Below are 26741 nucleotides of genomic sequence, written 5' to 3'. Positions count from 1 at the left end.
TAGAAGTTGCTTTGATATCTGATGTGTTGAGCATAGATATATACATTAACCAGTTGGTATTATATTCAGTAATGCAGTGGTTCACAAACATTTTTGTTTGAAGGACACCTTTTCAAGTGGATTGGTAATCACAGACCCTATCCATATAAATTATTATAAACTCCTTGCACATTTACATTTCTGAATATAAAGTTCATCAACATCCTTTTAAATGGACTTGCATGAAATTTTGCCAGGCTGTCTGATATCGTGAACATTGACATTATGAAGCGAAACCTCGCGCCTTTCAGCTGAAAAGAAACCCAACACGTTCAGCAACTTATAAGCAAAAAACTGCAGATGCTGGAAATCCAAAACAAAAACAAAAATACTTGGGAAAACTCAGCAGGTCTGGCAGCATCTGTGGAGAGGGGCACAGTTAATATTTCGAGTCTGAATGATTCTTCAACAGAACTAAGTAAAAATAGAAAAGGGGTGAAATATAAGCTGGTTTAAGAGGGGGGGGGGTAGTGGTGGTGGGACAAGTAGAGCTGGATAGAGGGCCAGTGATAGGTGGAGATAACCAAAAGATGTCACAGACAAGAGGACAAAGAGGTGTTGAAGGTGGTGATATTATCTAAAGGAATGTGTTAATTAACCATAAAAAGCAGGACGAGCAAGGTACAGATAGCCCTAGTGGGGGTGGGGTGAGGGAATCGAAAAAGGCTAAAAGGTAGAGCTAAAACAATAGATGGAAATACATTTGAAAGTAATGGAAATAGGTGGGAAAAGAAAAATCTATATTTTTATTGGAAAAAACAAAGAGGGGGAAAATCGGAAAGGGGTGGGGATTGAGGAGAGAGTTCATGATCTAAAATTGTTGAACCCAATATTCAGTCCAGAAGGCTGTAAAGTGCCTAGTCAAAAGATGAGGTGCTGTTCTTTCAGTTTGTGTTGAGCTTCACTAGAACAATGCAGCAAGCCAAGGGCGGACATGTGGGCATGAGATCCCCCCTCCACCCCGCCCCCCCAACCTTAGACCAGCTTATATTTCACCCCTCTTCTATTTTTACTTAGTTCTGTTGAAGAGTCATTCGGACTCAAAACACTAACTGTGCTCCTCTCCGCAGATGCAGCCAGACCTGCTGAGTTTTTCCAGATATTTTTGTTTAGGTTCAGCAACTTGCCAGTTGAACACCTTTCCCCTCCAATTAGTTTGATTTTTCATCCCTTTTGTTTCAGTATTGAAGAAGGACAAAAGCCTGACTGTCCATTCTCTCCAATGAGGCTGGTTGACCTACTGCGCGTTTCAGGCTATCATCTGCTTCAAGTTTCCAACATTAGTGGAATTTTGTTTTGTTTTTGGTCATCTCATTCTATTTGGATTCCAGAAAGTTGACACAAATTCAACAACAGTCTCTTTATTTTAAGTGTGTTTCCCCGGTGAGCCGCAGGACCATTTCATAATGATATTCCAAGAAAAGCTCTGCAATGTCTTTTCAGTGCAATGTAGTCAAAACATGATATTGAGCTCAATGATTTTAAATTTATTTGAAGTTTGTTAGATATGTAATGTTGCTTAATAAGTGGTAAAAATACATGTCATTGTTTACAAAATCTTTTACAGATACATTTTCTATGGAAAGCATTTGGTATATTGGAATGATAGGTCATGAATAGTCAAATAGTTATATAATCACAAATGATTAATTTAAATACCTACGTTAAAAAATACATTTTTGCAACATTCTATTGATCAGATGGTACTATTCAGTTGGCAGATGTTTTCCTATTGAATAATCACTATTATAGTATCTCTGGACACACTCAACATTCAGAGGTACAAAAGCTGGAGGCAGATCATGGATTTTTATTAGTGCATCCTTACTGATTTCTCTGATCCTATATATTTTTTTGAATTGTGTTGGGGCAGAATCTTGTGTCTCCCCCATGGAGAGTTTGGTGGTTTAAACAGGTGGAGAGGTAACAGGATGAGGACCTGCCACCACTTCCTGGTGACGCTGCTGTGTACAAAAGAGCTCCTGGGCTCTGAATGGCAAGCAGCTCTAGGTGGACAGGAGTTCTGTCCGCAGGGTCTTTGTTCCCAGGGGAAGGCCAGCCACAGTCCTGTTAAGTGCCTATGTGGCACAAGATGCAGTGGGCCTTCCAGAAGAAAGGCTATGTGGGAGTCTCACAGGTTCTCTAACTGGCGGCTGGGATCCCAGTTGTATCCACAAGATTCTGCCCTACGTTTCCATGTATTTTCATTTGATGAGTAATGTAAGATCCTAATTATGTTTAGTTTGAGACACACACACTCCTACATATTTTCATAGCTCCGCATGGACCAAGTGCTTTATTCCTCTAAATCAGCGTTGACTCGTGGCACAAATTTCAGGATTATGGGTTTCTTAGGCTGCATGAATTCAGTCACATCCAAATCCAATGGAATCTGAAACAGGAAGAGCAATGTTAATACGAAGCCAACAGGAAGGTTTGATTGCAACAATAGATGGTTCTGCTCCATCCCATTATTCCCTCCCCTCTATATTCACTTCAACAAACAAAATAAATTCTCACTGGTGTCTCCTTGCATGGCACGAAAGTCAAGTGTTGCAAGAATGAAGCGAGTGCCACTTTCATCACAAGTTGGGCAAGTCGCATCCCGATGCAGTTCCGAGGGCCCACACCAAATGGCAGGAAGATATAAGGATCCCGAGACTCCCTATTCTCTTTACTGAACCTAGTTATATTGACAAAAGACAAAAAAAGTGAAATAGATCATTGTCAAATTTGCTTGGATATAGTTTAAATTTATCAGAGTGGATGGAGAATGCAACAGTTTAAAACTGTAACTCTGGCTTTGTCCCAGCAATTCCATCACTAACTGATATTTCTTGAGTTGTTGTTACACAGGCACTGGGCGCAAGCCTTGATATGTGAGCCCAGACTGTGGAGTGTTACCAGTTTAATCAACTGTGCAGAACAGCAGTACAGTCAAGGTTGATCCTGTCCTCACCCGACATCCAGCTGTGTACAGATCTATTCAAGATGGTATTTAGGTTGTTATGCACATCAGTGAACTCCAAATTTAAAATGAGCCTAAATAGCATTGGGTCCCTCCAAAAATGATAACAACTTGATTTTTGTCACAAAGAGGGAACAAAGGAGTTGGAATAATGGCTGACTGATTTGTGACCATTTTATGGTTCTATGAAATAAAAGTGACTTAATTTGAATTACTAATGCATTTAGTTGAACCATAGCCTCTTATGTGGAACGTTGTCAGATTCCTATCTGAGCTTCAAGACATTGAGAAGGTTGGTCTGTTTTAGCAATTTTTTGCATTAATACTGTCATTTCAAAATAGTGGCTTCTCAGGCTATCCAAAGCTGTCACAAATGGCTCTTCCTTGGTGGTAACTCAGTTCTGTGCTGTTAGGTGGCCCTTCCAAAACTGGAGAAATAGACATTTTCCAACATCCCCAAAGTACTTTTGAGATTTTGTAAATAAGTAAGAAAACAGAAGACGGACGCTCAGTTCAAAAACACCCAGAAGGTTCTCGGTGTTTTAGCTGGTTAACGCACTGGACAGCAAAGGCCAGAATTTTATGTCTCTTCAGTGCTGAGTGGTTGGCCTCAGACAGAGTGGTGATAGCACTGTTATGTTGAGCCTCAGCAACTCTAAGTCAGTGGAATACAATTACAAAAAACATTGTTAGTGTCTGCTCCTGACTACCAGGCTTGCTGTGAAGTAGGCGGATATGTTGGTATCCAGAGAGGACATTGTTTTGTCCAGTGATGATGAGCTTTTGACACAAGCACAATCATTCCTACGTACCGTTCAGGTCTGAACTCCTCGGGCTCTGGCCAGTATGCTGGATCATGGTGCAGGACGTAGGCAGGAACCATGACAATAGTCCCCTTTGGAACAGTTACCCCATTGAGCTGGACATCTTTCTTGCACACTCTGTCAATACGGGGTGCAGCAGGGAACAGTCGCAGGGTTTCCAATATCACCATTTCCATATACTCCAACTGCATCACGCCATCATATGTGGGAGGAGCCTTCACACAGGAAAAAATACTTTTAATAACTGAATAGGACATTAGTGAAAAGTGGGGTGGGGTAGGGAACAGGGAGGTGCAATCCAGAAAATTAAAATGTTTTGGCACGGGCAAGAGAAATATTTTCTGTTGTTTTGTAATGGATAGAAGATGTTTCTATTTGTGAGGTACACCAGAACTATGAGGTCATAAATATAGATAATCATTAATAAATCTAATAGGGAATTCAGGAGAAACTTCTTTATCCAAAGAATGGCTTGAGTGTGGAACTCTATATTACAAGGAGTGGCTGAGGTGAGTAACTTAGATAAATATGATGGAGTTAGATAAAGTAGGGGGGAGGAGCTCAGGTGGAACATAAACACCAGCATGGACCAGTTAGGCTCAATGACCTGTTTCTGTGCTGCAAAAACCTTCTAATATGCCATGAGCAACAAGAGAACAAAGCAAATGCCATTAAGTGCATCGGGCAGTGCTTGTCATTGTGAGTACTATCCAGACTGAAAACCTCAGAACATCAACAAATGGACTCCAGCTGCACCTATTTGGATTATAAATGTTGATGGCAGTGAATTGCTCAAGCACATTCAATTTATTTTAGCCAAAACACCAAGAACGGAGACAAGCTGATTAATATTCAATTTGCACGCTAATACAATTCAACCCTCTCCAAATTTGCTTCCATCAGTGAAGTAATGTTACCCAAAGAAGTGGATACTAAAGAATCATGGATCAGGAACCGGATTAAGATTGAAACAGGATTAGGACAAAAATTGGAAAGAGTGATAGAAAGAGTGAAATATGTGGAAGAAACTATTAGCCTTCCAATAGGAAGGAAGGAATAGGCCATTCTCTCATTGCTCCTAACAGCCTATTTCAGAGCAATGCAGAATGCCAGAGAACAGATTATCCCTAACAGACAACACTTAGACAAAGAATGATGAAAGAAGATTTAAATAGACGTTGGGAAAATGTGGAGAAAATGACAAAATCACTCAATAAAACGTGGTGAAGGGGAATGTGATGGAATTATCACATGGGAGATAAAGCATAATGAACTGAAGAAGATCCAAGGATATTGGGCCCCTTGGTCCAGCACGGGATGCAATGTCAATAAGGTCATTCAATTCATGTTAGCTCATCATCATCATTATTAGGAGGGGAAAAGTTCTGTTCTCTGGAACTCCACAAACATTTGGCTGAACAGTTGTTCATTGAAACCCTGTAAAAGGACTTGACTTAAAAGCCAACTAAACTCAGCACATTGTGGATATTTGAAGACGACTGAAAAGTACAGGAATGGCTGGTGACTGATCACTATTCACTGCCTGAACACTAAGGCCCTCGGGGGGTAATTCTCTGAAACATTAAATGGAGGATCCTCTCAATTGGACGTAAAACATTTTATGGGAGGATTTTGAACAGTAAGGCAGTTCTCAGGGCCATATTTATCTGTTCATTGTCACTTTGCTGCCATGTTTTACATGACAGCAGTGACTACAATTCAGAAACTAGCTGAAAGGAGCTTTAAGATGTTCTGAGATCATGAAAGGCACTATAGAAATGCAAGTTCCTTCTTGTCCTTTCTCAAGGACTCACTTTGTTTGGAAAAGCCTCATCTATTTCCTGCTGCAGCTTCTTCTGCACGTCCGGGTGCATCGCCAGATTGTATGCGGCAAATGACAATGTACTGCTGGTGGTGTCGTATCCGGCAATGATCAAGGTCAAGGACTGCGCCAGAAGCTCCGTGTCAGTCAGAGCTGCAGAGAATCAGAAGATTCAGAACATGGATCACAATCCTCACCTTACAACGCAGAAGATAAAAATGTTGGGTTTTCAGTGCAAATATTGCCAAAAACTTTTATTAGTACCCACTACTTAAAAGTGCAATGCCGCAGATAATTCAATATTTCCAATAACTGTGCTAGGAGCATAAATTAAGCCCTTGTACTAAAATCATTAAATAGATTCCCAGCACCGTGGTTGGATCAGATTACAAGCTAGACTTTATTAAGAGGACACTACAAATAAAATCAGTTCAAATCTAAAGCTTGGGTAAATAAACACTTTTATCCTCCTGTAAGATAGTCTGGATTGACAGGGTTACTACTGACTGGGACTCCAGTGCCTAGACACACAGGGTGTAAGAACGATTAATGTGTGTCGCTATTTCCTAGCATTACCCAGTTCCCAACGTCAGGCCCCCATGATTGTTCGGAATCACCGGCCAAACGGTAGGCAATTCCCAATGGGGTAAGACAGACAACAAATTCCAGCAGGAGTTAGACCTCCCCAGAATGTTCTCACACACCCCTCACTGGGGTTTAAGGGGCTGGGAGTAGATCCCGTGTCTGAACTGTCAGCCAGGTAGGGTATAGGAAAACCGAAAGACCAAAGAGAGTAAAACAAAAGAACTAAAAATAAACTGAACAGCAAGCAATAATTTAAGGAACAGAAAGAAATAAGGATGAAGGGAGTGAGAAGCTTTCCAATGATGGCACCTTTGTTTGTCGACTTGCTGACATCATTCTGCTTCTGGGAGTTGGTATTGGTTATTTGAGAATCAACCATCAGCTGCAGAAAATCCACCCGAACCTGAGAATTAAACAAGAATTGTGTGAGGACTCAGCTATGACAGCATAGAAACAGGCTCCTTAGGAGTAAAGTCCTAGACACTGAAATTCCAGAGGGCTGTAAAGGAGGAAGTAGAATGTATTTCCTCCAGAGAGGCCGGAATCAGAACCCACCCAGGACTCCAGCCAGGGAAGAGCTGTCAAGACTTTCACCCGTCCATATGTGCTCAAAAACTGCTCCAGGGGATGTTGGGGGGAGTTCTTGATCTACACTGGGTAGCCTGTCCATTACATGTTCCCAAAATCCAATGGAACTAACATTACTGGCCTAGGGAAAATCCCCGAGACTCCCTCCGAAAAAGGTAATCAATCCCAGAGGGATCATCATTCGTTCCCTGTAGGGGGAAGGCACAAATCTACAACTTAAATCTTTGGCCTTCAAGGTTTGCCTGTTCCCCTGACAGGAGCAGCAGAGGTCAATTCCAGTTTTACACTTACAGTGTCTCTATAAATTACTCCATTCTTTACAATTGGAACAGGATCAATACTGAGGGTGAAAGGGGGCCAGTGGGAGTCCCACTAATCCACTCTGCTGGTGACAGAACAGGGGTGCTGCAACTCCAGATCTCTAGACTTTCATGACACAGAGGAACACTCAGCTCATCACAGCCACATTGGCTCTTAGTTGTTCACTTAGTCCCATCCTCAATATCCTTTAAAAATTCTCTTTATCCACTTCCCAGTCCCATTTAGAAGCAGTTATAGATTCTGTTTCTGGCTGGGCATTCTACATCCCAACAATCCTCTGAATAAAAATAATTTTTGCCTGGTCTCTCCCTTTGACGGATTTAAATTTATGATCTCTCACTACATCCTCATCAACCAATGTGAAGATTTTGTCTTGCTTACCTTAACCAAATTTTGAACCTGATTTCCTTTGAATTGTCTCTATTCCAGTGAGAAGCCCCCACTTTCTTTTGTCCTTCCTCATGGCTAAAACCACTCATTCTGATTTATGTCAGTGAAGCTGTCCAAACCTTTGTCAGTGACTGTTAAACAAACCAAGGAGGCATTTGCCTGTATTTGGCAGGTTGGGATCAATTTAAATCTTGACCTTCAATTTAACCAACTTTTCTTCGAATACAAAATGCACCATTTGAGAAAGAAACTCCTGCTTCTCTCCTGCATAATCACTAATAGACACTGAACTAAACATTTAATTAGCTACAATTCTGTTGTAAATGCGGCCTGAGTGTTGGACAACATCCCCTCATCCAATTTACCTGCAAAGATATCTTTGCCCCATAACAGTCAATACTGTCAATTAACTAAATAAATTCCATTTTCTTTTGGACATTTAAATGGAGCAAAGTCCTAACAGGTAGTGAACCAGGGCACCAAGTGTTAAAGAGATTACACACTACAGCATACATCTTAAAACAAACTTGGAAAGGAGATGGAATAGTGGAGATCTTCACTTGAGTACAATATAACAAGAAAATTTCTAATCGATACAGATCTACAGAAAATATCAGATTGCTTTCACTCACTCCAATGTTACTGATATAGTCATCCCTCGTCTTCCCTCTCCAACCCTCTCTTTAATGGAATTTATTCACAGGCCATCCAAAAATATTTTTACCACCGGATTCCAAATTGTGAAGAAAATGCACAGCCTAAAACACAATGGGGTAGAATTTCTTCTCTCTGGCTATAGCCTTGGCAGAAGCCTGAGAGAAATGGCAAAAAGCAGCCATTGTCCCCCACTTACTGAAAAAAGAGACTCTGACTCTGAGTCCAGTTGCTAACCAATCAGCAATATCTTCACATACAGCATAAATTGGTGTTGTTTCCCCCTTATATTAGTATTCTTGAGAAGTGTCTTGATGAGTGCAAGACAAAAAGCTTCGGCGTCTCTTTTTTTCAGCAATACTCAACTTCTGTTCTACCAAAAAACTATTTCCACTTTATAGCTGGAGATTGGAGAACCCTAGCAGCAATCCCTGGTCCATGACGGTACAGCTGTCTGCAACCAGATTAAACAGAAACTACACACCTGGCTACTAAACTTCCACAACTGAAAAAGAATATTCCCAAGGTACCCTTCTTTTCTAATTTTGCAATATTGTAATAGCCAATGTTGTAATCGTTATGAGAATAAGGCAGAGACAGATGGTCGGTGTGGAGGGAGGGAGAGAGGCAGAACTATTGTCGGAACTTGAACCACTTCACAGTTAGTTTAACACTCACAGTGTGCTCTCCTTTTTGTCGCTTTGCCTTCAAATTTGTCAAAATGTTCATGAAGAATTCCCTCATATCTCTAGAGAAGAAGAGGCTGAAATCAAGTTTTTCCAGGGCTGGAATAAGGGCAGGAAAAATAACTGGAATAAAAGAATAAAAATCATACAGATGACCAATAGCTGTACCCCTACAATCATAGGTTTACAAAAGGAGGATAAGAATGAGAGAGAGAAAAAGACATAGAGAGATAAAGAGAGATTTGTAAAGTCAATTTTCACAAACCTAGGATGCCCCAAATAGTTTGACAGACAAATAAAATGTTTTTGAGATGTCAAGTAATCATTGTTGTAATGTCCGAAACACAAATCAATGTACACACAAGGCCCCGTAAAAAAAATGTGATAATCAGTATCAGGTGATGCTGCTTGAGGAATAAATATTGGCAAGAAACTTGGAGAACACCCCTGTTCTTTATAACAGTCACATGGGACCTTTTACAACCACCTGACAGGGAAAATGTTTTAACATTTCATCTGAAAGGCAGCACCTTGAGAGTGCAGTGCTCTCTGAGCCTACCCTGAATTATCAGCCTGAATTATGTACTCATGTCTCTGCTGTGCGGCTTGATCCCACAATCCTCTGACTCAGAGATGAACGCGCCACACACTAAGATGGACTCTGAATGTCTATGGGCCCAAAACATTCCCAGTAATCAGTCTGAACAAACTGTGAAGAAAAGCCTCCTGGCAGTTAAATTGTGGAATTATAGAGTGATGGGTTCACATAGGCAAAAAAATCATTGGGCCAAGTTTAGATATAGCTGGGCACCTAATGGTGTCTGCTGCTAGATTTACCTCTCCACTGTTAGCTCAAAAGGATTTTCCCACAAAGTTCCTGAAGCGTTGCAAGGGAAATGGGACCAGAGTGAATGGAGCAACAAACATGATATCTCCTTAGCCAATAAGCAAAAAAATTATTACCTTGTCTCAACTAAAACTAAACAAATATTTTGAATCACTTACAAGAAAAGATAAGTTTAGGATCGAAGATGTTGAATTTTAATAGTTTCTTGAGGTTTCTGACAAGTGAGTCATCGGGGTTGTTGATGGAGTCGACGTCCACACTGAATGCAGTGCTGGTGATCACATCCAAGCTGTACGCTCCAAAGATACTGACAGAAGGGAAGAGAAATGTATTTGCTGCAACTGCTTATAACTGAAATAAAGAAAGGCTTTTTTATTTTGCCAGTAGCCTGCTGAGGCAGAATAAATCATTCCATCAAAAGTAGAGCTCAGAAACAGGCCATTCAGCCAAACTAGTCTACACCGGCATTTTTGTTCCACATGAACCTCCTCCCATCCATCTTCATCTAAACCTATCAACATATTCTTCAATCCTTCCTCCTTCATGTGTTTATCAAGCTTTCCTTTAAATGTATCTGTACCAGTTGTCTCTAATATTCTTTGTGATAACAAAATCCATATTTTTAACATTCTGACAATCTCTCAAGTTTCCCGCTGAAGTTATTGGTGACTATTCTGCCTATACTCTTGTTCTCCCCTGCAAGTTTAAACATCTCCATGTTAAAGACCCTGTTAGGTTACTTTCTGATTTCTGGAGTAAAAAAACCCTTTCCTGATGAATAGAAATCTCACTTCTACACCATATCATTTCTGTGATCCTTGTAAAGCTGTTATTTTTGGACCTTCTCCTGTTGGCTAAAACTTTGTTCACACCCATTTTGGGCACAGTGGTCATGAGCCAGTCCCCATTGAGACAGGGAGCATTGCAACTTTGTGCTGCCTCATTTGAATGATTTCAGCTTGCAGTCCAGCACAATCCATGCTACTGGCTGGTTGGATCCTCTGCAGGGGCCCTATCAGTGTGAGGCAAGTGTATGTTCCCACTAGCATTCAGCTCTTACAGGTAGTCTTCCCATCTTAAAGCGAAACTGCACTCACTAAAAGAAGTCAGGCTGGTGCCTCTGCTGCAATTGGAGAGAAGGGAAATTGAGAACTAGAGCAGAGAGAGGGTTCCACAGTTCAGGATATTGCACTGGAGACCACAGAGATGGAGATCAACAGGAAGGAGACGCCATGGGGGAAGGAGCACCTTCCAAACTGAATGGGGACAGGTGGCTGGGAGGGGTACTCCTGGGGTCTGGCAGTAGTGCTACAAGATGTTTAATGATCTCAAAGTGAATGATCAAGGTAAAAGAATGCATCCACCCATAATACCTCCAGCCACTCTCGCTGCTCACTGCACCACACCCCCAACACTCTCCCATCAGCAGTCCCTGGACTCAGTACACACACCTATTAGCCAGGTGCTCCATATCACCTTCACATACCTTCCTAAACTGTCAGTCTCACACCCTACTCTCATATTCTTCCACAAACCTCTAGCTACTCAACTGTAGCAGGCATGCCATTCAAACCTAGTGCACCACAATCACTGATGTTCTGCCCTCTCCCTTTCAGTATAAGGTTGCCTACAATAGAAGTTAGCAAAGTTGAACCTTGGTGGGACATGCATGGCTTCATCCCTTGAACATCCCCAGGAGATGGTCCTGTACATCCCAGGGCCAGATGTGATAAACCCATAGCATCCAGCATCACTATGAACATTCAGGGTGACAGTATGTTCCTGTCTTATGCCCCTTCTCAACTCCCACCTCACCCCCATCCTGCTTTATGACATGATGTGAGTGTAGATAGTGTGACCATGGAGTTCTTGCTTTACACTCCACTGAGGTCGCCCCAAACTCCCCTTCTGATTTTCTGCTTTCAGATCCCCATGGAATGGCATCTGCCCAACCCCAACAGTCCCAGGAGGAGAGAGAAACACCACATCACAAATGAAGCACTGTCATTGGATCTGACAATTGCAGCCACCAGCTCAGATTGACAGTGCTCAAACTTTAGACACTAGTTTAGAGTGGTGAGTCATCAGGTATAAGTGAACTGCTGTCAGGCCTGAGGGTAAAAGACAGCTCATGTGCCAGCTCACTCTAGGGCAGTGATTCTCACTGTGGGTCATGACCCCTCCACCCCCCCATAGGGCCACAGAAACAGCATTTGGAGTCACGAGCTCCCACTCCCCCGAGGCAGAAATGGCAACTGAGAGAAGATTCTGGCAGCACAGCAGGGGACCCACTGGATCGATGCCACCAAACAGCAAAGGGAAGGACCGTGGATCCAAAGCACCTTAAGGAGCACCTCTGGTGGTGAGTCTGGGATCTCTGTGCACTGACTTGGAGCAGGCACAGGTCAACAAGCACTGAGTCACTGAGTGCGGGAAAAACCAGGTCAGGCGGCTTCAACTTTTACTGTGTTTCTGCTCCTGTTGTACAGGTTCCTTATCCTGGACTGGCAAATCTGCTTTGGAGGCACTGGCAACTAGACCAAATTGGGGTGTGGGGATTGGGAAACAGACTGATTACTGTGTGTGCGGATGGTGCTGATTACCGAGTGCGGGGTGGGGGAAGGCGAGAGGAGTTTCACTGAGTCTTTTGTCATCGGGGAATATAGGGAGCTTGGATGAAATCTGCAAGTACATACAATAACATTTTTACCAAGTATTTATTCCTGTATTAACTATATCACTGTTCCTTCACTGTTGCTGGATCAAAATCCTGGAACTCCGTTCCTAGCAGCACTGTGAGTGTACCTAGACCACATGGACTCCTGCAGTTCAAGAAGGCAGCTCACTACTACTTCAATTATTATATACTGAATGTTACTTTGCCACTCTATTGCTGTTCTGCTTTTGTTGGCATCTTTGGTCATATTAATTTTCAAAGGTTAAAATGGAGTCGCGTTGGAAAACAGTTTGGGAAATACTCCTGTAGGGTGAAGTCACAAGCAAGTTCTGCTACAGGGCATGTAGATGAGTACCCTGATGTGGGGCATAAAGGAGAACATGTACAGTGAAATGCTTGGTAAATTGATGGTCACTGTCAAGGAGTATTGAGGTGTCTGCTTCCAAAGTGGTAGGTGGTTTTGGAACAGCTTGGAGCCCTTCCTTTGCAAGGGTTACTGTTGGTGGCTTTTATTGTTGAATCTTGATGCAGTGTCTCAGATGGATGCCGAGGTTGGGGTTGGTGGTGCAATGCTGGTAAAGGGAAGTAGAGTCTAAATGGGTGCTCTTGGACAGCCTTTCTGAAGAAACCGTGTCCCAGATGCCCCCTTCCTAATCCTTCTTCTACTCTTCCCGCTCCTTTTACTGAGGTGGCCTCTGGATTCATGCTGACATTGCCTGCACAATGGGGATATGGCAGGACATCACAAACTTGGAGACACGCTCCTGTGTGCACTGGAGGGTTTTCCTGAGCAGTCCAGGCATTCAAAGCATTGTTTCAGCACACCGATGTTTACAGCTCCACTCTCTTCTTGGTGGCCCCACGGCTCTCGTTACATGCCCACTGTTCTCGTATGATCAGGAGGCAGTGGTTGTTTATGAGCCACACATACAGGGGGCCCTTTGTTCCCCAAGCAGCCATCCTCTGGTTTTTCTTGGAGGCACAAGACAATGAGAATGGCAGACTGCCTCAGAATGAAGGCATCATGGCTGCTGCCAGGATAGTGGGTACTCACCAAATTGATTCTCATAGACATTACAGCACAGGAGGCCATTTGGCCCATCGTGTCTGCGCTGGTCAACAAAGATCTGACTACACTAATCCCATTTTCCAGTGCTTGGCCCATAGTCTTGGAGGCTTTGGCAACGCAGGTGAATATCTAAATACTTCTTAAATGTTACGAGAGTATCTGACTCAACCACCCTTTCAGACAGTGAGTTCCAGACTCCCACAATGCTCTGGGTGAAAAAATTTCTCCTCAACTCCACTCTTAGCCTTCTACCTTTTACCTTAAATCTATGCCCCCTGGTTATTGACCCCTCAACTAATGGGAAAAGTGCCTTCTTAACCACCCTGTCTATGCCCCTCATAATCTTATACACCTCTATCAGGTCCCCTTGCATTCTTCGCTGCTCCAAGGAAAACAATCCCAGCCTATCCAGTCTTTCCTCATAGCTCAGACCCTCCAGCCCAGCAGTATCCCAGTAAGTCACTTCTGCCTAGGGAAGCGATGGCATAGTGGTATTGTTGGTGCACAAGTAATCCAGAGACTCAGGGCAATGCTTTGAGGACCTGGGTTTGATTCCCACCACGGCAGAAGGTGGAATTTGAATCCAATAAATACCTGGAATTAAAAGTCTAATGACGACCATGAAACCATTGTTGATTGCTATACTTTAGGGAAGGAAATCTGCTGTTCTTACCTGGAGTGGCCTGGATGTGACTCTAGACCCACAGCAATATGGTTGACTCTCACATGCCCCCGAATAAGGGTAAATAGGGATGGGCAATAAATGCTGGCCCAGCCAGCGATGCCCACATCCCATGAATATAAAAAAAACCCTCTCCGGTGCAAAAACATCCTTCCTATAATGTGGTGACCAGAACTGCACACAGCACTCCAGTTGTGGCCTAACTAGCATTTTATATAGTTCCAGCATAACCTCCCTGCTCAGCTAATAAAGACAAGTATCCTATATGCCTTCTTAACCACCTTATCTACCTGCCCTGCTACCTTCAGGGATCTATGGATATGCCTCTGATCAAGGTCCCTCTGATCTTCAGTACTTTCCAGGGTCCTACCATTCATGGTGTAATCCCTTGCCTTGTTAGCCCTCCCCAAGTACATTGCCTTACACTTTTCTGGGTTGAATTCCATTTGCCACTGCTCTGCCCACTTAACCAGCCCATTGATATTCTCCTGCAATTTACGGCTATCCTCCTCACTATTTACCACCTTACCAATTTTTGAGTCATCCACAAACTTCTTGATCATACCCCCAACCATTTACGTACACCACAAACAGGAATGGCCCCAGCACCAAGCCCTGCGGAACCCCACTGGAAACATACTTCCAGTCACAGAAACATCCCTCTACCATCACCCTCTGCTTCCTAGCTCTCAGTCAATTTTGGATCCAATGTGCCACTTTGCCTTGGATCCCACAGGCTGTTACTTTCTTCTGCCAAGAGGGACCTTATCAAAAGCCTTGCTAAAGTGCATGTACACCACATCAAATGCATTACCCTCATCAATGCTCCTGGTTACCTCCTCAAAAAATTCGATCAAATTTGTCAAACATGACCTTCCCTTAACAAATCCATGCTGATTATCCCTGATTAATCTGTGCCTCTCCAAGTGCAGATATATTCTCTCAGAATTCTTTCTAGTAACTTCCCCACCACCAAGGTTAGACTGACTTGCCTGTAATTTCCTGGTCTATTCCTTCCTCTCTTTTTTAATAATGGGACAACTTTAGCAGTCCTCCAGTCCTCTGGCAGCTCACCTGTGGCCAGGGAGGATTTGAAAATTACTGCCAGGGCCCCTGTTATCTCTTCCCTTGCCTCCCCTCAACAGCCTGGGATACATCACATCCTGTCCTGCAGATTTATCCACTTTAAGGCTGCTAAACCCGCTAGTATCTTCTCTCTCTCTATGTTAATTTCCTCTAATGTTTCACAGTCCTCCACTCTGATGCCTATATCTGTGCCGTCCTTTTCCATTGTGAAGACTGACACAAAGTATTAATTGAGAATTGTACCCACATCTTCCAGATCCACACACAGATTACCTCAATGGTCCCTAATTGGCCCTACTCTTTCCCTAGTTACTCCCTTGCTCTTTATATATTTAAAAAAACTCTTTGGGTTTTCCTTTATTCTACTCACCAATGCTTTCTCATGCACTCTCTTAGCTTTCCTAATTCCCTTTTTAAGTTCCCCTCTGCACTTTTTATACTCCTCTAGGGACTCTGCCATATTGAGCTCTCGGTGTCCGCAATGAGCTTCTCTTTTTTACTTAATCCTAACCTTTATGTCCCTTGATACCCAGGGTTCTCTGGACTTGGTCTCCCCCTCTGTCTTTATGGGAACATTTTTGCCCTGTACTCTCGCTATTTCCTCCTTGAATGCCTCCCACTGCTCTGACAATTTTATCTGCAAGTAGCTGCTCCCAGTCCAGCAGTATAGCATGCATGACCACACATAAACTGCACAGTGATGGAATGGTATCCCTTGTGGTTCCCATATCTCTCCCTGTTGACAGGGAGGGCCAGCAGAGCCACATGATTGCTGTTAATGACTCTCTACCATCAGGAATCCCGGTATCTTGGCAAATCCATGTGCCTGCCCATCCTGTTTCTCCTTCCTTAGAGGGAGAATTGCCTTTCTCGACATATAGGGTCTCTGTCACCACCCAGATGAATCAATGGATGGGGTAATAGGAGGCATTGGATATGTCTCCAGGCAGGAACAAGCAAGATCCAGTCAGATAGAAGTTTAATGCCACTAATATTGCCATTGTCACCCTGGTGTGGGTTCCAGATAATGTTGAAGGAGGTAGCGCAGTTCTGTAACCATCTCCTTGGTGAAGCTGAGTTGCCTCAGGCGTCGGTACATCCTTCTGTAGAAAGCCCGCTCAGCCTCCGCAGAGCTTCCCCTCTCTGAATCTGCAACACAATCCACAAATGGAGCAGAGGCTGCTCAACATCAGCCCCCCTATCTCTTACAGATGACAAGATGCTTTCCCTGAATGGACATCCAAGCATAAGGCCCAGCACTTTAACAAAGTCAAGCTAAGGAGAAGATGTCAAAAACACCTCACCTACAAGTTAGAGGGCTTGCCCTCTAAATAGCACTAGTGAGCACTCCTTATCTAGGTGTAGCACAGGCATTCAATGGACCTGCATGGTCCAAGTTTCAGCCACAATTGCTAATTGATGCCACTATCAGCCTCCTCATACTACCAGTGCACATATGGCATGTCCAGCATTGGGCAGTGCACTGGAAGTGACCAGCAAGATACCCCACATTTTTTTATACCTTTGGGCGCTATGGAACCCAGTTGCACAGTTTATGTACTTTTTAATATGTTGATGTTATTAATATTCGAAATCAGTATATACAGAGTGAGATAGTCACCGACTGCAAACCGGTTTCTGCATAAAAGGCCCAAAAAGTAGAACTCAACAGATGAATCTTGAAGGAGGGGAGCTAATCTAACACCCTGTCCTCTGGCTCGTGTGTTTAAACAGGTGAAAGTGGAACCAGAAAAAAGTCAGCTCCCCTTTTAGCCCAAATTACTTTTCAAAATAGATGCTGGCACAACGTGTTCGAACATGGAGTAGAATTGGAAAAAATAAATCAGAGGAGCTGTCACAACAATTCATTCTCACAGAACAGCTTGAGGTGACATTGGGAAAATGTACAGAGCAATTCATCCACCAGATAGGTAGATGAGGAGAAACTGGTCTCACTGGTGGAAGTGTCAAGAACCAGAAGACACCGATTTAAGATGAATAGCAAAAGAACAAACAGCGACATGAGGAAAACCTTTTGTTATGCAGTGAGTGGATAGAATCTGGAATGCACTGGCTGAGAATGTGGTGAAGGCAGATTCAATCCTGGCTTTCAAATAAGGGAATTGGATGAGCACCTGGGAAAAAAAGTTGCAGGGCAACAGGGCAAGGGCAGGGAACTGGGGCTAGCTGTGTTGCTGTTGCAGAGAACCAGAATAGGCACGGTGGGCCAAATGACCTCCTTCTATGCTGTAACTATTCTATGATTTTTAATAATTCTTGGTCATCACTGTTACCCAGGGGGCAAAATAAATAGGTTTAAATTCCTCTTAAGGATAAACACAAATGTATATGTGGCTGTTCAATATGGAAGCTATATGGCTATGAACTCTAAAGAGTAGTTAGTATGTTATAGGATAACCTGTCCCCTCCAGACTTAACTAATCCAAAGGTCTATTGACCAGTTTCCCACCTTCAATTCTGCATAAATTGAAGTTTATCCAAAACTCCACCCATGTCCTAACTTGCATCAGGTCCCATTCATTCATCGCCACTGTGATCATGACCTACAGAGGCTGACAATCCAATGTCTCAAATTTAAAATTCTCATCCTGCTTTTCAAGTCCCTCCATGACCTCATCTCTCCCTATCTCTATATCCTCCTCTAGTCCCACAATCGTCCAAGAGCTCTACACTCCTGTAACTTTGATCTCTTGTTCATCCTCTGCTCCCTTTGCTCCACCATTGGTGACCACACCTAGAGGCATCCTAGCCCCAAGCTCTGGAATTCCTTTCCTAAACCTCTCCACCTCTTTCTTTCATCCTTTAATGTGTTCCTTAAAACCTATTGTGGCCAAACTTTTGGTCACCTGCCCTAATATCAACTCCTGAGGGTCAGTGTCAAATTTAATTTAACAACATTTCTTTGATATTAGGGTATCTTTCTGTGTTAACAATGCTATGTAAATGCAAGTTGTTGTTGTCAACTTGCAGCCCTTATCAAAAGGAAAATTAATACTTTTAAAAACCAGGAAAGGAAAATAGAAGCCATATCCTGTGTCAACTCAATCTGGCATCAATTATGTCAAAATCAGTTACATTAGAACTTCACTGCCTTAGTTTTTAAAACACGGGCTGAGACCATCTCTAGGTCCTGACGCTGATACTTTGAGATTGCCTGCACCATCCTCCCAGAGGCTTTTGAATGTATAACAATAAAGTGTCACAGCGACCAGGCCATTCACTGTGGAGGGGGAATCCAAAGGATGATGTGCAGCCTTTGCATAGTTCAGATTAGAGGGCCGTACCTCTATCTACCAGGTTTTGGTCTCAGTTGGCGGCTCATCCACTGCCAGAAAGATTTTGGTGCTGTCACCAACCTGCTCCTAAGTGGCCATTTAATTGTCACTAATTCACTACTCATCGTTGCTGGGTGGTTATCTGGTGCCAGTGCGACCCTGTCTCCGGCAAGATTACATCAAGTAGATGACCCAACACCCACCTTTCTGAAACTCTCCCCACTTTCTCCGCAGAGTTGATAAGATCCCACCCAATGTATTGAAACATGGAGCAGAATTGGATGGGGGTGGGGAAAAATTAAATCAGGAGGAATTGTCACAACAATTCATCCCCACAGAAAAAATTGAATGACATTGGGAAAATCTAGAGAGAGCAATTCAGTGACATTCTTGGCCATTACTGTTACCCAAGGAGAGGTAAAGCAAAAGAAGCATCTAAATTCCTCCTAAGAATATAATACAAGTGTAAACTTGGTTGTCTAGTACGGAAGCTCTATGTTTATAAGCTCTAAATGAGAAGTTAGTATGTCCCATCGCAACCAGCTGATAAACAATTATAACTGGCTAACACAGGATAATCAGCAAGTTAAATGGAAGAGTCAGTGAATATTGCACTAATTTCAGTCCAAGACCAGTGTGAAACAGGAGATCCTTGGAGGAAAGTGAAAATGATTTAATGAGCGAGGAAGAGTTTGCAGTGAACACAGATCTGCATTTAGACAAATTACTCACTCCTTCATGTCGGCAGATTCATTCAGCTTTGCTTTCTTTACTGCATTTTTCACAAGATTTCCTGCATTGTGACTGATTATTGGATACATCTGAGAGAAGGAAAAGAAAATGGCAAACAATGCAAGGTATGTTCACAAAGCTGCTCTGGACTCAAATATGGTTGTACATTTTCCTGGATATTTCATCACATGACTGCCCATCTCCAAACCCCCTGCCCACCAGATACTGCCACACTCTGGCCATTGAGCACTTGTCATCTCCACCTCATGATGCACTACTTTCCAATCCATTTGCAAAGTGAATAGACCTTTCAATCCCAGACTGGATGATTCTTGACTGTCGATGAAACAGTATGTTACCCCACCTTCAATGTTTTTATAATGAGTTCACCAAGAGTTCAAGGAATTCTTGATTTTTCTCCTGGGTTGTTCACTGCTCCTGGAAGATTATCTCATATTCCTGGAGAGTTCAGGACAATCCTGGAGAGTTGGCAACCCAAATCATCTGGAATCACACTGAAATTTAGTGAATTCCTTGCTTGTACTGAAGTATGTTCAAACATGGATGAAAGAGCTGAACTCCAGAGTTATCAACAATTAGTGACAAACCCAACGAGAGGAGATGCAATCCTAGACCTAGTCTTGGGGAACGAAGAAGAGCAAATGGGTGAAGTGACAGTTGGCGGCCATATCGGGGACAGTGATCACAATTCAGTTAGATTTAGCATTACCATGGAAAAGGACAGAGATAAGGCAGGAAAAAAAGTCTTGAACTGGGTGAAGGCAAATTTTGCAGAAATGAGAAGGGACTTGGCTGAGGTGGACTGGACAGCACTGCTGGAGGATAAAACAGTGGAAAACCAGTGGGAAGCACTAAAAAGTGAGATCCTAATTGTACAAAATAGACATGTCCCCTACAAAAATAAGAGTGGTACTGCCAAATCTAGACCTCCCTGGTTATCTAGAGGAATACAGGGGAAGATCAAACAGAAAAAGAAAACCTACGATAGGCACAAAGAACTAAGCACTGCAGATAGCCCAGACAAATATAGGAAGTGCAGGGACGAAGTTTAAAAGGAAATAAGGAAATCAAAGAGAGGGCATGAAAAAAGATTAGCAAGTAAAGTTAAAGATAACCCAAAGATGTTTTACCAATACATTAATGCTAAAAGGTTAGTTAAGGAAAAAGTGGGACCTATCAGAGATGAAGATGCAAACTTGTGTGTAGATGCAGAGGCTGTGGGAAGGGTTTTGCATGAGTATTTTGTCTCCGTGTTTACAAAGGAAAGGGAGGATGTAGATATAGTAGTCCAGGAGGAACACTGCGAGATATCGGACGGGACAGTCATAAAGAGGGAGAAAGTACTTGAAGGGTTGAAATCCTTGAAGGTTGATAAGTCACCAGGGCCAGATGGATTGTTTTTGAGGCTGCTGAAGGAAGTCAGGGAAGAGATAGCAGATGGTCTGAGGATCATTTTCCAATCTTCACTAGATACAGGGGAGGTACCGGAGGACTGGAGAAATGGAAATATAATTCCATTGTTTAAAAAGGGGTCAGAGGATATGCCAAATAATTATAATCCAGTTAGTCTTACACTGGTGGTGAGCAAATTAGTAGAATCAATCCTGAGAGATAGGATTAATTGTCATGTGGAAAGGCATGGACTAGTCAGGGATGATCAGCATGGATTTGTTAAAGGAAGGTCTTGCCTCACAAATTTGATTGAATTCATTGAGGAAGTGACAAGAAGGGTTGATGAAGATAGTGCAGTGGATGTTGTGTACATGGATTTTAGCAAGGCATTTGACAAGGTCAAGTAGACAAGGTTGTAAAGAAGGCATATGGAATGCTCTCCTTCATTGGCAGAGGTATAGAATATAAACGTAAGGATATAATGTTGGGATTGTATAAAACACTGGTGAAGCCACAACTGGAGTATTGTGTACAGTTCTGATCACCACATTACAGGAAGGACGTAATAGCGTAATAGCTCTGGAGAGAGTGCAGAGGAGGTTTACAAGAATGTTGCCAGGGTTAGAAAAGTGTAGCTACGAGGAGAGATTGGATAGGTTGGGGTTATTTTCCTTAGAACAAAGAAGGCTGAGAGGTGACTTGATTGAGGTGTACAAAATTATGAGGGGAATAGATAGAGTGGACAGGATAAAATTGTTTCCCTTGGCGGAGAATTCTAGAACCAGAGGACATTGATTCAAGATAAGTGGCAGAAGGTGTAGGGGGGACATGAGGAAGAACTTTTTTACACAGAGGGTAGTGGCTGTCTGGAATTCGCTGCCCAAGTTGGTGGTAGAGGCTGAAACTCTAAACACTTTTAAAAAGTACCTGGATCTGCACCTTAAGTGCTGTAAGCTGCAGGGCTATGGGCCGGGTGCAGGAAGGTGGGATTGGAAAGGGCATCAGGGTGTCCTCGGGCTAGCATGGACAAGATGGGCCTAATGGCTTCCTTCTGTGCTGTAACTTTTCTATGGTTCTATGGAGAGTGACTGCTCTTGATATCAAAGCAGCATTTGACCGAGTGTGACATCTAGGAGCCCTAGCAAAATTAAAGTCAATGGAAATCAGGAGGAAAACTCTCCACTGGTTGGAGTCGCACCTAGCAGAAAGAAAGATGGTTGTGGTTGTTGGAGGTCAATCATCCTAGCCCCAGGACATCACTGCAGGAGTTCCTCAGGGTAGTGTCCTTGGCCCAACCATCTTTAGCTATTTCATCAATGACCTTCCTTCCCTCATAAGATCAGAAGTGGGGATGCTCGTTGATGATTGCATAATATTCAGCATCATTCGTGACTCCTCAGATACTGAAGCAGCCCATGTCCAAATGCAACAAGACCTGGACAATATCCAGGTTTGGACTGACAAGTGGCAAGTAACATTCGTGCCACACAAGTGTCAGGCAATGACCATCTCCAACAAGAGAGAGTCTAATGATCGTCCCGTGACATTCAATGGCATTACAATCGCTGAATCCTCACTATCAACATGGTGGGGGAGGTTACCATTGACCAGAAACTGAACTGGACTACCCATTTAACTACTGTGACTACAAGAGCGGGTCAGAGACTAGGAATCCTGCAGTGAGTAACTCACTGCCTGACTCCCCAAAGCCTGTCCGCCATCTACAAGGCACAAGTCGGGAGTGTGATGGAATACTCCCCATTTGCCTGGATGAGTGTAGCTCCCATAACGCTTGAGAAGCTGAAGATGCCATCCAGGACAAAGCAGCCCGCCTGATTGGCACCACATCCACAAACATTCACTCCCTCCACCACCGACGCACAGTGGTGGCAATGTGCATTATCCACAAGGTGCACTGCAGGAATTCACCATGTCTCCTTAGACAGCACCTTCCAAACCCATGACTACTACCATCTAGAAGGACAAGGACAGCAGATATGTGGGAACACCACCACCTGGAAGTTCCCCTCCAAATCACTCACCATCCTGATTTGGAACTATATCGCCGTTCCTCCAATGTCGCTGGGTCAAAATCCTGGAACACCCTCTCCAACAGCACTGTGGATGTATCTACACCACATGGACTGCAGCGATTCAAAGCGGCAGTTCACCATCACCTTCTCAAGGGCAATTAGGGATGGGCAAGAAATGCTGGCCTAGCCAGTGATGCCTATATCCCATGGATGAATAAGAAAAGAATCCTCAACGAACTCTAATGGATTTGTCAAACAGGATTTTCCTTTCACAAACCATGTTGACTCTGCCTGATTGTATTATGATTTTCTAAATGTCCTGCTTCTACTTCCTTAATAATGGTTTCTAGCACTTGCAAATGACAAATGTTAGTCCAACTGGCCTATAGTTTCCTGCTTTCTATCTCCCTTTCTTGAATATGGATGTTACATTTGTAGTTTTCCAACCTGTTAGAACCTTTCCGGAACCTAGGGACTTTTTGAAGATTACAACCAATGCATCCACTATCTCTACAGCTACTTTTTAAAAAAACACCCTAAGATACAGGCCTACTTTATTCCCATTAGTTTTTTCTAATGATCAGGATTATTTTAAAGTTCCCCCTTCCCTTTGCCAATTGATTTTCTACTTTTCTTGGGATGCTTTGTGCCTTCTACTGTAAAGACAGTTAAGTCTCTGCTATTTCCATGTTTCTTATTATTAATTCTGCAGTCTCATCCTCTCGGGGACCAACACTTACGTTAGCTATTTTTTTCCTTCTTATATACTTGTAGAAGCTTTTCCTGACTGTCTTTGTATTTCTTGCTAGTTTTTGTCTTATACTAATTCCTCCTTCTTTATTATATGTTGTTGTCCTTTGCTAGTTTCTAAAAAATAAAATCCCAATCTGCTGGCTACCACTAATCTTGACATGATTGTACACCTTTTCTTTCAGTTTGATGCCATGCTTAACTTCATTAGTTAGCCATTGATGGCATATCATTCTCCTAGCTGCTTTCTCAATAGAATATATCCTTGTTGACAGTTATGAAACACCTCCTTAAATATCTGTCACTGCTTCTCTACCATCTCATGCTTTAACCTATTTTCCCAATCCACTTTAGACAACTCTGCCTTTATTTAAGTGACTAGTTTTAGATTCACATTTCTCACCTCAAACTAAATGTGAAATTCCATGTTATAATCACCCTTGCCTTGAGGATCCTTTACCATGAGGTCATTAATTAATCCTGTCTCTTTTCACATTGCCAGGTCTAATATAGTCTGTTCCTTGGTTGGTTCCAGAATGTATTCTTCTAAGAAACAGGCCTGAATACACACTACAAACTCATCCTCCAAGTGACCATTGCTAATTTGATTCATCCAATCTACAAGTAGATTAAAATCACCTATGATTATTGGAGTGCCTTTCTTATAAGCCCCCATTATTCCTTGATTTACACTCGGTCCTACAAAGTAGCTACTATTAGGGGGCCTATGAACTACTACCACCAGTGATTTTCTTCCTTTGCTGTTTCTTATCCCCCCCACACTGACTCTACATCTTGGTATTTTGAACCTAGATCATTTCTCACTATTGTACTGATCTCATCCATTACAAACAGTGCTACTGCACCTCCTATTCCTGTCCATCCAAAATGGCAAATATCCATGTATATTCAGATCCCAGTCTTGGTCACGCCTCTGTAATGGCTATCATATTATACTATTTATTTTTACTTGTGCTATCATTTCATCCATCTTGTTATCTGAACGCTTGCATCATTTGTAAAGAGACTTTAATTCTGTCTTTTTACATTTTATTGCTACTTTGATCTTATTTGCTAGTGCATTCTTATGTTTGTACACCCTGTCTCTTCCTGTCACATTCTGGTTATCATTGCCCATTTTGCTATCCTGCACTATTGTCCTTTTTCTTAAACTTTCCAAATCTCCCCTAATGTGAAACCCAACCCCGACTATTTAGTTTAAAGCCCCTGTCTACAGCTCTAGTCATAAAATTCGCCAGGACTCTGGTCCAGCATAGTTCAAGTGAAGACTGTCCCAATGGTACAGCTCCCTCTTTCATATCACTGCCTAATAAATCAAAACTCATTTCTCCCACACCAATCTTTGAGCCATGCATCCAACTTTCTGATCCTATTTACTCTATACCAATTTTATTGCAGCTCTTATAGGAATCAAGAGATTATTACCTTTGTGGTTCTGACTTTTAATTTAGTTCCTAATTGCTCACACTCCCTGGGCAGAAGCTATTTCTTAGTCCTACTTCTGTCTTTGGTACCCAGTGTGATATCAAAAATAAATGGATGCAAGGCCAAAGGTGGAAATATTAGGAGAGGTAGCCAAAGGCTTAGTCAAGCAGCTGGGATTTAAAAGGAGAAAGGGGGTGTGGATAAGGCATTGAATTCCAGTGTGGAATCTAAGCAGTTGAAAATATAGTTGCCAATGGTGAGGTGAGAGGGATGCAGTGAGGAAGCTGCATAAAAGGCCAGAGTCAGAAAAACAGAGTTGGCATGCCATTGTAGGAGGCTTCAGAGATGGGAAGGAGTATGCCTTGAAGAGATTTAAGTACAAGGTAACAATTTATATTGAAGGTATTGTGTAGATAGGAAGAGATGTGGGACTTGATGCAGGATACGGACAGTGGAATTCTCAATGAGCTGATGTTTGTGGAGTGTGGCCGGGGCTGAAGATGATGGTCCGTCTTCAGAGGTAATGGTGCATCTGATGAGCAGACAAGCCATTGTGTAAGATACTCTGGTTATGACTGCATCTTAAAAGTGAAGCTGAATGAGCATGTCCAAATCATTTGCACAATACAGGGGAGGAGGGGCCAACATCTGACTGAGGAGATGCAAACATCAAGTAACAATGAAAAGCCTTGTAATACAGATTGGGAGAAAACTACATGGAGGACTTGGGATGTTGGCATGGAGTAATAGTTTGCAAGGATGGAAGGGGCTACAGCATTTTTTTTTTGAGAAGGCATGTTGACACCAGTTTTGCAAAAAGGGGAGGATGGATAGAAACACTGCTCGAAAAGAATGAAATTACAATCTCAACTAGCATGGGGGGGCAGGAAAGGAGGTTGGGTGATCAGCAAATGGTGAGAATTGGATCGAGGGAGCAGGAGGTAGATCTCATGGATGAGGGGAGCCCGGAGAGGACAGGAGGGGAAATAGGAGAGAAACAAGAATCAATTTCTGCTCAGGGTTAAGATATGGAGAGGATCAAGGAGGTGTAACAGAGGCAACTGAATGGATGGCCTCAGTGCCAAAGAGTGCCATGACCTCCTCAGACTTAGAGATGAAGATAGAAAGGCAGGGGAAGGGGTTTAAAAAGGCTGGTATTGCAGATAGATTCCAGGAATTATTATTGTTCACCAGATCTTTCTGCAGTAGAGACATTTTACACTCTTCTGTGTTTCACTGTCCTCAGTTAAAATCTCCCCATCACATCAGGATTACCTCAAACTGGCATAGGCATTTCATGGCTCCTTCATCTCCCAACAGAAACTCCTTTTCCAGCCCTGTAAACCACACCAGCTAAGAAGAATTCACGGTACTTCATCTGCAAACTCCCTCAAAATTCAACCTGCGTACCCCATCTTGTGCCAAATCCCATACCCATCACCTGGTCTTGTTGATCTACATTGACTGCATCTCTCAACACATTAAACTTAAAATCTTATCCTCACCTTCAAGTCACTCCTCGGCCTCACCCAACACTAATTTAATGCCTAAGCTTGCCTTACATCTCCTCCAATGGGTCATCTTTGGCCTTCTGTCTGTCCCCCACTCCCATTCTCACTTCATCCACACATTGAGTTAAGAGCTTTTCGTCACCTCAGTTCCACATTCTGGAACTTTCTGCCTTGAAATGTTTTCTTGCAGACCATCTTTTTGGACAATCTTTCAGGCATATCTCCAACAATCTGATCCTTTTTTTCAGTTTTCCTCTGTAAAGTATCTTAAACCCACTATATGAAGGCAAGAATCAGTAACAGTAGTCAGACTGATGGATAA

At 42.8% G+C, this 26741-nt stretch overlaps 1 protein-coding gene across 1 annotated transcript in view; it reads right to left on the bottom strand.

Annotated features, from left to right (window-relative positions):
* Positions 1 to 1505: 1505 nt before the first annotated feature.
* LOC121287995 (cytochrome P450 3A30-like) overlaps positions 1506 to 26741 on the bottom strand; it is a 57189-nt gene continuing 31953 nt past the window's right edge. Inside the window, exons 6-13 of the mRNA XM_041206202.1 lie at positions 19267 to 19355; positions 9883 to 10031; positions 8870 to 9000; positions 6548 to 6641; positions 5646 to 5806; positions 3820 to 4046; positions 2560 to 2722; positions 1506 to 2431 (exon numbers count right to left, since the gene is read on the bottom strand). Coding sequence (XP_041062136.1) covers positions 2336 to 2431; positions 2560 to 2722; positions 3820 to 4046; positions 5646 to 5806; positions 6548 to 6641; positions 8870 to 9000; positions 9883 to 10031; positions 19267 to 19355 — 1110 coding nt within the window. The 3' untranslated portion in view covers positions 1506 to 2335. The remainder of the gene's footprint in view (positions 2432 to 2559; positions 2723 to 3819; positions 4047 to 5645; positions 5807 to 6547; positions 6642 to 8869; positions 9001 to 9882; positions 10032 to 19266; positions 19356 to 26741) is intronic.

This window comes from Carcharodon carcharias, chromosome 15 (assembly GCF_017639515.1).
Source record: "Carcharodon carcharias isolate sCarCar2 chromosome 15, sCarCar2.pri, whole genome shotgun sequence".
In the NCBI taxonomy this organism is placed as follows: Eukaryota; Metazoa; Chordata; class Chondrichthyes; order Lamniformes; family Lamnidae; genus Carcharodon; species Carcharodon carcharias.
Note: the sequence above shows the minus strand (reverse complement) of the source record. Positions and strands in the feature narration are given on the sequence as shown.